The 12,799-nt window shown below is 37.4% G+C and overlaps 1 protein-coding gene and 1 long non-coding RNA gene across 2 annotated transcripts in view; both read right to left on the reverse strand.

Annotated features, from left to right (window-relative positions):
- Positions 1–4,374: 4,374 nt before the first annotated feature.
- On the reverse strand, positions 4,375–7,475 carry LOC131156174 (uncharacterized). Its single transcript, XR_009136924.1, has 2 exons — positions 6,830–7,475; positions 4,375–6,659 (listed from the first exon to the last, which is right to left on the reverse strand). It is a non-coding gene; the product is annotated as an uncharacterized LOC131156174 (long non-coding RNA).
- A 701-nt stretch (positions 7,476–8,176) lies between these two features.
- The window catches only part of LOC131156175 (structural maintenance of chromosomes protein 1), a 62,685-nt gene continuing 58,062 nt past the window's right edge, over positions 8,177–12,799 (reverse strand). Inside the window, exons 12-18 of the mRNA XM_058109637.1 lie at positions 12,566–12,774; positions 11,886–12,055; positions 11,506–11,615; positions 11,013–11,392; positions 9,473–9,724; positions 8,820–9,047; positions 8,177–8,682 (exon numbers count right to left, since the gene is read on the reverse strand). Coding sequence (XP_057965620.1) covers positions 8,634–8,682; positions 8,820–9,047; positions 9,473–9,724; positions 11,013–11,392; positions 11,506–11,615; positions 11,886–12,055; positions 12,566–12,774 — 1,398 coding nt within the window. The 3' untranslated portion in view covers positions 8,177–8,633. The remainder of the gene's footprint in view (positions 8,683–8,819; positions 9,048–9,472; positions 9,725–11,012; positions 11,393–11,505; positions 11,616–11,885; positions 12,056–12,565; positions 12,775–12,799) is intronic.

The following is a 12,799-nucleotide window of genomic DNA, read 5'->3' on the forward strand; positions in this document are numbered from 1 at the left end:
AGGGCGGTGGCTGCATTTTCTGCATAGTCTGTAGAGGTTGGTGGCTGCCGGTTTCCAATGTCAAAGTTAACGGCTAGGCTGGTGCGGCTGTTGACGATTTCACACCTTTAATTTCAACAATCTCCCATTTGGAGAAGGAGACAGCATCTCAACCAGTGTATAGGCAAATGATGTGCTCATGTCTGTCTTCAAGCATGAAGACCAACTGAAGTTGAGCACAAATTCAACTTCTCTGTAGTCACCACCTTCGTCAACATGTCAACTGGATTTCTGCTACCTTAAATCTTTTCATGTGTCAGTACTCCATCCTCTAATAGAGATCTGATGAAGTGATAACGCAATCCAATATGCTTGGTTCTAGATTGAAATGCAGAGTTCTTTGCCAGATGTATCACACTCTGACTGTCGCTGTACAAGACATTCCTTTCCTGCTTTAATCCAAGCTTTGTCAACAAAACCTGAAGCCAAATCATCTCTTTACTCGCTTCTATCATGGCCACATACACTGCCTCTATAGTGGATAGAGCAACGATTTACTGAATCTGTGATACCCAACTCACGGCAGTAGCACCTACTATGAAAACATATTCAGTAGTGCTTGTCCTGTGATCTATCTCGCCAGCAAAGTCTGCATCTACGTATCCCTGCAATGTCAAATCACTTTTGCCAAAGTATAAACATTTGTTAATTGTACCTCGAAGATACCGTAAAATCCATTTTACCGCTTCCCAATGAATTTTTCCTGGATTCGACATGAATCTGCTAACGGTTCCCACTGCATGACTGAGATCTAGTCTCGTGCAAACCATGGCATACATTAAGCTTCCTACAGCTGAAGCATATGACATTTTGTCCATTTCCTTTTTCTGTTGCTTTGACTCTGGAGACTGAGTCTTTGATAACTTGAAATGACTGGCTAATTGTGGGCTAACTACCTTAGCATCACTCATGTTGAACCTTCTGAGAATCTGCCTAATGTACTCGGCCTGAGACAACTGCAAGGTTCCCTTCTTCCTATCCCTAGTGATTCTTATCCCAAGCATCTGTTTTGCTGGACCTAAGTCTTTCATTTCAAATTCAGTGGACAACTGTCTTTTCAATTTTCTTATCTCATCCATGTCTGATCCTGCAATTAGCATATCATCAACATAAAGCAAAAGAATTATGTAACCTGATTTATACCTCTTGAAATAGCAACAATGATCAGCGTTGCATTTGCGGTAGTCATTCTTTTGCATGAAGAAGAGGCGACATTTGCTTCGATCTTATTTTATGTCTCCTTCTGGGATCGACATTGATTTTTGTAGTGGCCAATATTGCCACAATTCCAACACTCAATCTGCTTTTGGTTCTAAGTGTTGTTAGAATTTCCTAGAGCTCTTGATTTGGACCGTCTGCTTCTTGATCTTCCATGGTTTTGATTTCTATTTTGATTTCAGCCCCTGGTCTGTTTCTCACCTTGTGTGACCAAGGCACACACTTTGAGGTTAACAGTTGGCTTTCTAAGGGTGTCAATATCCTATAGTGAAGTCATCACTTCTTCCAAATTCAAGGTTTCCTTACCAACAAGCAATGCTGTGACGAGACTATCATAAGAAGGTGATAGAGACAGGTGAAGAAGTGTTTTATCTTCTTCTTCAACTTTTACACCAAGACTCATTAGTTGGGTTATGATCTTATTGTAATCATTTACGTGGTCAATAATATTTACCCCTTCTTCCATTTTTAGTTGATAGAGTTTCTTCTTCAAAAATAGCTTGTTTGTTAGAGATTTTGACATGTATCTCTGTTCTAATTTATTCCATAGCTCAACAGGTGATGATTCATCTAAAACAAAATATTTAACTTCATTAGACAAGCATAAACGACTAGTACTAACTGTTTTCATTTTCATCTCTGCCTAATCATCATCATTGATATTTTCTGACTTCTTCCCGATTAGTGGCTTGATCAAGTCACGCTGAATCAAGATATCCTTGACTGTACTCTGACATAAACTGAAATTGTTCCAACCATCAAATTTCTCCACGCCGAACTTGGATAAATTGTCATCAATTATAAAATAGTAACTTAGAGGCTGATTTTGGCAAAATCAATTGCAGCAATGCGTCCAGAACGGTTAGAATAAGTAGGAATAGGTCTGACCCGATTTGTGTGTGGATCCCATAGATGATGTGGCAGGTGGGCCCCTGGTGACGTGGCAAAAGATTGCAAATTATGAGCGTGTCAGCACTTCTGCACACACTTCTCCAAAAGAATGATAGAAAAAAAAAAAACACTTCTACAGCTCCAATAAATTTGTGCAAAAAAAATCTCCCACCTTACTTTTGTAAAGAAAAAAAAAAGGTGAAATGACAATACTCCTTTATATTTTAATAATAAAAGACCTTCGCCCCTTTTTAGAGACTTGCAATGGAAGACTCAGTCTTCCTCTTCATCCTTTTGCTCCGTCTCTGTCTTTACGCAGAGAAAAAAAATATGGTCCTCACCAGACGCTGCAATCACTTGTGGCTGAGAGATCCGATTGCGATCAGCAGCGAACAATTTTTTTTTTTTTTGGGGGAAGCAACGAGGAGCTGATATGGCAGTGTGTGAAGTCGCTGTTCACGCCTCTGTGACAACTATCCAAGCTTCGTCACGACGTCGCCGAACCCGAAGGCAAGCACAAATTTTAATCACGCTCCTCACCCTCTCCAAGCTCTGATACCAGTTGTTAGGAATGGGGGATCCTAGAGCAATAAACACACACGAAGAAAAATAAACATCCACAATGAAAACACCGGAAATTACGTGGTTCGGTCAAATCGACCTACGTCCACGGACCACACACCACTGCACTGTACTAAAAGAAAAATTACAAGGAGCCTCACTGCTCAACTCTCTCTATCTCTCTCTCTCTTTTCTTCAACTCTTTGCTTTGCACACACACTCTCTGTGCACAACACAACACTTCACACAGCTCACACACTACCCCACTACACAATCTCCACACACACACACACACACACACACATATATATATACAAGGGGGCGTAAAAATCAAAGGGCGGTGGCTGCATTTTCAGCATAGTCTGTAGAGGTTGGTGGCCGCCAGTTTCCAATGTCAAAGTTAACAGCTGGGCTGGAGCGGCTGTCGACGACTCCACACCTCTAATTTCAACAAGTCCAGCGACCTTCGATTGGATAACTCAACTATAAATCCAGCAACAACCACAAGAGATTGTAGAGAAATCGTGATAACAAGTATGAACACAGCCCCAAGCACTAACGGCCATGCGCCTTCTAGAGAGAAGAGAGAGCTTCTCTCTCTAACATGACCTTGACTGATGACTGTGGCTTTTTGCCTTTTGACGATACATTCTATGGTTTTAAATCATGGTAGCGGGTAGTGTAACATAACTGTAACGGGTGTAACGGGAAGGGGGAGTAGCAAATGTTACATAACAGAAAGTGGGTGTAACAACCGTGAATTTTTTTTGAAATATGTACACCCTTGTGCATATTAGTGTACTTGCATGTTTTAAACTTTTAGCCCTTCTTAGAAAGAGTTTTAGTATATTTTAGATCCTTTAGTTCGAGTAACTAAGTTATTTGGTAAGGGCAACAAGTTTACATTTGTTTTCAACCGTCATTGATAAAAAAAAATTACGTGTGTATGTATTTATACTTCTCATTGTTCTTATCCATGATAAATTCTTATATGTGCTAAATTAATCAATCAAAACAAAATACATTATACACTCCATTAATCTATTAGGCACATAAGACATACGAATAATACAAATATAAAATAGCTAGAAAAGAAAGAAGGTTCAAGTTGAAAAATATAGAACATAAATATCACATTACTAATATTATCAAAATAAAATATTTTCCTAATAAGTTAATATTTTCAAATTGTTAATTAATGCAACTATTGTGAGTATTTAAAGAAATAGTAAATTTTGTATCATTGTCATCCTCATTATAATTTTTTCCCCCTCTTGCCACTTGGTATATTGAGAACGATATATATATGAAAGAGAGGGGAAAAGTGAGAAGAAAAAGTAAAAAATAAAATAATTTTTTGGTGTAACAGTCCTGTAGCGATTACGTAACAGGCACCTTTACATAACGGTCGCGGTCCGTAACGACTTCTACGATCGTGATTTTTATTCCCATCGATTTCGCAGTGTGTAACGGTATCAATAACCCAAAAAATCGTTAGGTAACAGCATTACGTAATGGTTGCAGCCTTTATTAAAAACCATGATACATTCTTTTAAATCTCTGCACCCCTAACATCATTAACTTAAGCTAACCTAGATAATACTCAGATTGAATTGAATTGGTCATAAAATTTTAAAACACAGAATGATGCCACCAGAAATGTTATGAGATGAGGCAAATTTTCTTTCCTTTTCTTCTTTCATAGAAAAAGAAACCCATTAAAAGAAAAGTGAGAGCATTAAAAGAACAAAGGATAAGACATCCTTTTAAACACAACTAGAAAACATTTACAATAAAGCCCCCAATCCCCCTTGAGATCAAACAACAAAACTCCCCAAAAGAACCCAGAGTACCAAAAAGGAAGCAAGGAAAACAACTCTATCTCATAATTAATGGGAAGGAATTATTTTTCAATTAAAAATCCATCGCACCCCTTTCAATCCACAAAGTCCAAAAAAGAGTAAAAATAGTACATTTCCACAAAACCATCCCTCTCTTACTCCCAAAACCCTGCCACTGCACAAAGAAAAAAACATCAACAATTTGTGGCAGCACCATTGCATCATCAAAAGCTAAGAACAGATTGGCCCAAAGCTGCATAGCCACTCAACAATGGAGAAACAGATGCTCATTAGTTTCACCCAACTCTGAAAACATAATGCAAATAAGCGAGCTAATAGCTTAATAGAACCTTCTTACCAACAATAAATCATTAGTACAAAGCAGATCCAAAGCCCACAAGAAAGCCATGATCTGAAAAGGAGCCTTTGCCTTTCATCAAATAAAATTATTCAAGGAGAAAGATATAGAGCTCGAGGTCTTCAACAAACGAGAGAAGAAAGATTATGTAGTAAAAGAACCACTAGCATCCCTAGTCCAAATCCTAGAGTCATTCCTCACTTGATGTGCAAAAGAGCAACATTCTCTACACAAAAAGATAATTCCCCAAGAAAAAGAGTCCCTCTCCAAAGAATAAAATTCATTAATCGAGGCATTATGAATGGAAGACAGCCCGAACAGACGAGGAAATAACAACTCTAATGAAACCTCATCCACCCATATACCCTCCCAAAACTGAATGAGAATAGGATATTCAAAAGCGCACTACAAGCATGAAATATTAAAATATATGAATTTATAGAGCTGTACAGCATAATGATACAGAACTCAAAAGAAACTTGTATTAAAGACACATACAAACAAAATCCAACATAAATTTTAAACAAGAAAGAAATAATTGTGTACAAACCCTAAAATCCTAAATATTGTAAAAATACACACAAAGACACAAAGGACGTGGAATGAAACCAAAAAATAAATTAAATTTGAGCAGTTGAAATTCACAAGTATATTATATCGTTTTTATTGAACATAAAGCACAAAGATAAACCCACAGAAATCACCCAACAAGTAGCAAAGACAAAGATAACCCCCTCCCCCCCAACACACAAAGACCAGAAATCATTCTATGTAACTTAAAGCACACAAGAGGACCCAATCATGGCTTTTTAACGACCGATATGAAGAGGAAGAACTTCTCCAGGTTAAATCATGAGTGTGAATCAGTCAGCAATAGGGAACATCAAGACACGTTACAATATGATGAGTCAAATTCAAATTTACAAATTTAAATCATGTTTTTGAATCAGTCAACAAGAGGAATCACCTAAACATGGAACAAAATCATGAGTCAAAGCCCAATTATAGTATCCATTCACAAAATGCCTATTAAAACTAAGAAAGGAAATTTGATATATGCCGGCAAGATTTATGTAACCACAAAGTTTAGCTACATGCTAACAAATCCCAGATATGTTCTCAAACTGCTTGAATCTCAAATGATTATTAGAGATAAATAATTGAAATACAGTTAATGCCCACATTTTTTTACGCATGCTCATATTTGATCCCGGAATTTTCGTCAATAGTTTCTGAAAAGCACTAAGATGTGGTACAAAATGCATAACTTGAGAATGAAAAAAAAGAGAGGATAAATCTGTGGGTGGTATTAAATTTGTGAACACATTCAAGCATTTATAATTACACTCCCAATCCAGCACAATCAATAGAAGCTCATAAAAAAATGACACCACGATATTGTCCAGCAAACATGATCAGGGCATTGCAAGTACCAGTATATTAAAAAGATATAACTTTAGAGGTCGCATTTTGAAATGAAAACAGATTCCTATCATGTTACACAGTGTTGCCAGTAGTTACCAATTAGCTGAAAATGAAGCAAGATATTGCAGGTGAAATGTTGCAAATGCTAAGTTTCAGATCACCCATCAAATTTTGTGAATAAGCAGGATTCCTAATGCAAAATGTTCCAACATTGTGAATGCTTGATGGGAAATTCAAGCTATTCAAAAAAGATATGGGATCACTTTTCTCGGAGGTGCAAAGGGCAATTGACACCGCGGTCCTCTACTAATAATCTGATTCAGATCCTGAAAAAAGAGATTTATAGAAGGGCCAAAGTGATTAGAAAGGGGAAAGAAAATCAGGGAGAGGCAGAGGCAGAAACAGAGGAAGAAGAAGAAGAAGAAGAAGAAGAAGGAGTGGTCTGTGTAGTGTGTTTGGACGAAATAGAAGATGGGGCGGAGTATAGCCGGCTTACCTGTTCTCATCTCTTTCATTATGGTTGCATTCTTCCTGGCTGCGGCGACAGCACGATTCCTGTCCCATGTGCCGATTTACGATCCATTATTCTCTTGTCTCCTCTTCCAGTTACACACACGATCTTAGGTTTTTCTTTTTCTTTTGAAAAAGAGTTAATTTTGAAGGATCTACTTTCAGATTTTCCTTTCAATTTGGATGAATGTCAAATACTAAGATCATGTTTGGAACTGGAAGAGGAGATGAGAATACACACACAAAAACAGAAACCTAATGGATAGTAGATGGGCACATGGAACAGGAATCGTGTTGTCATCGCAACCTGCAGGCAAGGAAGAATGCAACCAGCCCCCACGGCCATGGCTTGGTGGAAAAGTGCTGGGCACTCAAGCGTGAGCAACGGACTGAAGCCAGCGGTATTACATACTTAATATCTTGATTTTCTAACCGTCATGTCGGCTTTGACTTGCCTCTCAAGGCTAAGTAAACATGGGGATATTTCGGGTACGATCCGATCCGTGCGCACAACATTATGCAGAAACACAGGGAGGATGGCAATGCCAATTCAAGTTGCGCCCTCATTAAAGAACTGGAAAGACTCTCAAGATTCAGTATTGCCCACTCACTCCTAACTAATTATTTTTAATAGCCACACTAGTAATCTAAAATTCAATACTAGTAGGAGAGTCCTCTCTCCTAGGTACCTAATTATTTTTAACAAAATATTATTAATAATAAAATATAAAATTAATACTTACAAATTCTTATATAACCCTAATATTTAACATATAAGTACGTGTGCACGCGCACGCGCCCCTGTGTGCGTGGGGATGTCATTTTTCTTTTATTCCTGTTTGCTTTATTTTCTTTAGCCATTTTGTTGATCATTTATTAATAATTCAAGACGATATTAGGATAACAAATACCCAAAAAAAAAAGGAAAATTTCACCACAAAACTTTTGCCGCAAAAATCGGCTTTGGCTTAATTAGTTTTGCCACAAAAACATCCAATGATATATAAATTATTATAAGAAATATGCACAATTCAGACAAGAACCAATATGGTATGTTTTAGATTCTTTTTGTTTTGTTATAAACAAAATATAGTTTGTGAAAGAATTAAAACCAAACATTGGTTGACATTGTTGGTCTCCACTTAGCTTTTCTCAATCTAGTGTGCCTCATTCAAGCTTCCTTTACAATCGTTTTCCTTAATAAACCTCATCTACCCTAAAAGAAGAGCCCCCAATTCACATAAGACTTCACGGCAGGTCCGTTACAAAGCCAACCCAAAAAACTACGGTTTGTTGTTGTGTATCCTTCATGCAATCTATAACGTCACAAAGGTTACGAAATGAGACTTGAATATTACAGGTAGAAAAGTACATTCACTGTCGCACAAAACAGAGGACAAAACTAGCTGAGCCGTCTGCACTGTTCAGGAGAGAAATATTTATACCTAAATGACTAGCCAAACTATACAAAACAAATGCTTAAAGTCAGAAACAGAAATACCCTATTTCAATGCCCTTCGAAGTTCTACAATTACAGTAAAATGAATGGAGAGGTCGGTCACTGCCCGATGCTTGAGATCACCCGAATATTAATCAATATCTCATTATCTCTAGGACCTACAATGGAAGCCCACTACAGTACATGAACCCAGCAACACTAAACACATCTTGCTCACAGTACAAAGGTACAAACAGCTGTGTACGTCATCTGGTAATATTTACATCAAATGAGGGATATTAAGGGTGTGGTCATTGGACTTATAGACAAATCAGATTGTTCTACACATCTTTCATGACTCCCGGTATTTGGTCAGGTCAAACGTCAGAGTTCTTGAGCAACTGCAGAAGGTAAAAGCATGTTAATTTACTTCAGATGCTATGACTCAAGAAAACAATTGCAACCATAAGGGAGAACATGTAATATACAATATAAGTAATTATGGGAAGAATGATTCCAGAAAAAAGTGAAGGATCACCTTCTGTCAGAATCCTTATATACCCCAACCAAAGCTTCAGCCTTGTCATAAAAGCTGTCCTTCAACGAGATCACAATACTCTGAAAACCACAGCCTCCATCAGCATCCTGGTTACCCCGAGCTCCTTCACAGGACTTCATTCGGATGAATCCAGCAACCTTAGACACATTCAAATTGTCCAATGCAGCATCGACTTCATCCAGTATAAAAAATGGTGAAGGCCTATAACTGCAAAAAATTCCATGAGTAATATAATAAGCCACTTCTCTTCAAACACTGTAAATGCTACTTTCGAACAAGCAATGAATTAAGCCACTCACAAAAATAGTTTTAAACTGTTCAAGTTGGAAAGATTATCTATCATGCAAAAAATATAGTTGAGGCCTATAGAAAGACTGACAAGGTTAGGTAGCGAAGATTAATGCAGGCAACGGATGCTGCCAACCTAATCAAACATGTTTATTGACCATGCATAAAAAACAAAAAGGAAAAGCCATAAAGAAAAATATACAGTTCCTAAACTCCTAATGGAGACGAAAGTTCCATCCCCACTTCCCAGAATAGGGGCAAAGATGCAACGCTAGTTCTAGATAAGAGCAGTGTCTTAAAACACACAACAACTTTGTCTCATTCCTCCTCAACCTCAACTATACCTGTGAATAGAGAAAAGCAATGCAAGTGCAGCAACAGTCTTCTCCCCACCAGATAGTTGCTCCATATCACGAAAGCGCTTCGTTGGGGGCATAGCAGTATACTTGATGCCGTGTAAGAATGGATCTTCCTCATTTTCTAGGTTCAAATATGCCGTCCCACCCAACAGGTGTGTGTTGCTCTTTGTTAGCTGTTTGTAAATCTTATCAATGTTATTAGATATATGGTTGAAAGCTTCCATAAACAACTCATACCTGCATTCATATATTTCAATTGCATTATTACATAATGACCATGCGAAAAAAGTAGCAGGAACACCAAATGTGAAGCTTAACAAATCTAGCAACAATGCTAGCTACTAAATAAGACAAATAGAAACATATTGAACAAGAAAAAATAGGCACAAAAGGACAAGGGAATTCCATGGCTCGACAAGGTGACAATTTGCAAGGGGACAGGAAACACAAAAACCACAAGAAGGCAAAGTTGAGGAGGTAAGTAATGCCCTGTAATCAGTGAAATCTATTGCTGTACATTCTTGGCCACTAAGGTCACTGCTCATTTATAATTCTTGGTTCTCCTGCTCACTTCCTCATACGCTCTTTGGGAGATGAAACAACAATAGAAGCAGATATTTCAAAATGACACCATTGAACACATACTTCTATACATATATGCTTGCAGTTATCCCAGACTGAGAGCTAAGAAAAGTGATCTAAGTGAAAAAAGAGGGCAGGCACTCATGTCCTCCATTTGGAAGGGTTCACAGATAAAATAAATTGTCGTTCTCCATATTTTTAAGTCCTCATAATCTGCACTTTAATATTTTTGTTTTTCTTTTAAATTTTCAGTTGAGGCAGTAGGCCAAGAATGGCCAGCCCAGGGTTCTCATGCCTAATCAATAGGTGCTGTCCTCTGTTTCACTCCAATATGCCAAAGAATCTCTAAATAACTTAATAAAGGTCATATATATATATATACATAAGCAATTTAAGTTATTAAGATATTTTTTCCCAAATTAAAGCAATAAACAATCTGCTTTTGTGATTTAGTGGTAGAAACCTCGTATTTCACATAAGCAAACAACCATTTGTTCGAATGTGCAAAATAACATATCTTTCATTTTCTTCTAATATACACCATGGCTAGGCCACAATATCCACTAGAGAATTCTCCATGCCTAAAAGGTGGGCACCAAAGCTTTGCTTTTCTTGGAAACCCTACCTTGTTTCTATATCGTTAAACAACTTGACAGAAAGATGTTAGAAGTACAAGTCCAAGGTCCTCCCCTCTTCTTTCCTGCTTTTTCTACAGTTGCTTTTTTTCTTCTAATGCCCTTTCATTTTGTTTTTCAGATTGATCTATGCTCCATTATTATAATATCCTTCAAAAACATTTCATACAATTAAAAAAATTTATAATATTTAAAACATAATTTTAACTTTGATGACTACCTAACACAGGGCTCACTATAATATGAAAATTACATATCTTTATTCTGTTACAGGACAGCTATAATATGGGGTAGAAAAACACCAATACCTTTTCTGCTTAATTGAATTGAACCGATCAGTTATTTCCTTCTGTTCTTTTCTGGCTGCTTCAAACTCTTCAATTACAACTCTTTCCTTCTCTTGCAAAGCCTCATATTGGTCCAGGGCCTTCAAATTCGGAGCTGTTCTTCCAATTTCTGATATAAGGGCATCCATTTTTTGCTTAAATTCCACTTCAAGCTTCTCTCGCTCAGATGGTCTCATGTCCTGCAAATGTGATCTATTCAGCTGACTAAAATCAAAAACAGGACTTTCTGTTGACGATCCAGTTTCCATTGGGTCTGAAAGTGTGGGAAGACATATATGCTCCAGTTCACATTTCTCCAGTATCTCCTGCTTCTGTGATTTCAACTGCTCAATCTGCACCTCCTGGAGAAAAACCAACCAAAAAAAGAAGAAAAAAAAAAATTGCAGAATCTATTAGATGCAGCAGTTTGACAATTTTTTTGCAGAAAAAAAGAAAAAAAATATATTAAACTTACTTTAGAATTTATCTGACGTTCCAGTTTTCCAATGCTTGTTGTAGTGATAGAGATCTTCTTCTTCCATTCCTGGATATCCTTATCACATTCTTCCGACTTCACCTCCCACTCTAAAAATAATAGGGAGAAAATAATGAATAAGGGGCAAGAGGGAGCAGGAAGCTAAAAAAAAAAAAAACCAGGCCCAGATAGAACATGCAAAAATGAAACAATAGAATCTTCTTCTTCCATTCCTGGATATCCTTATCACATTCTTCCAACTTCACCTCCCATTCTAAAAATAATAGGGAGAGAGAAAGTAATGAATAAGGGGCAAGAGGGAGAAGGCAAAAAAAACAAAAAAACCCCACAAAATAAAACATGCAAAAATGAAACCATACCCTGCTTTTCTTTTTCCCAATGATCAATCTCACTTGTTGCTTTCTCCATCATTAACTTGTTATCAGCCTCTGTCTTCTGAACCTGTTTTAAATTGCTTTCTAAATTGCTGAGGGAAGATTCCAGCTTTGCAATGCGCGATTCCATGTCCCGATTTTGTTCATACTCTAACCTGAATAGTATTTTTAAAATAAAGGCAGTAAAAATTGTATAAAACTAGGCAGGTGATGCAGGGATAAAACAAGTAGAAAACCTTGGTTTTTAGCCTTAAAACCCCCCATTCCAATAGGTAAATGGTTATTGATAGAGAGCAGAGCACATTTAAATATGTCAAAGAGATAATTGTGGTGTATTTATTTCTTGTTTGTAGACAAACAGTAGAAAATCAGCAGACCACCTGCCCTGTTATTGCCCCTCAACAACGGGAATGATTTAGACAGATACCCTGCAAGGATATAGCTGCTCTCTGACTTGGTCTTACAACTCAACTCTCAACTGCCTCCCCAAAATGGGAAGGGATGGCTAGAATCAAATGGGAAAAAAGAATTTTGAGAAGTTTGTATGCTTGCAATAGTTTGGGAAGTAGATAAAGCAACACTTTGATGTGAAACCACATAAATGTAGTGGAATGCAAAAGGAAAGAGTTCCACTAAATTTGAAGTTATTTGAGTGTGAAACATACTGGTACTTCAACTTTGACAACTGGTTGCTCAAACTAAGCCGCTCTTCACCCATCTGTTGGGCAGCCTTCAGCTGGTTTTCCTCATATTCACGGATGTTTCTCACCCCAACAGACTCACTGAAATTTTTGTATATACGGTCTACAATCTCGTTCATCCTCCTCTCCAGCTTGCCAATTTCCGCAGCCCTTTTATCAATGACAGCTTTTAGCTGCAAATAGAGTAAAAAGCCACAA

Source organism: Malania oleifera, chromosome 5 (assembly GCF_029873635.1).
Source record: "Malania oleifera isolate guangnan ecotype guangnan chromosome 5, ASM2987363v1, whole genome shotgun sequence".
In the NCBI taxonomy this organism is placed as follows: domain Eukaryota; kingdom Viridiplantae; phylum Streptophyta; class Magnoliopsida; order Santalales; family Ximeniaceae; genus Malania; species Malania oleifera.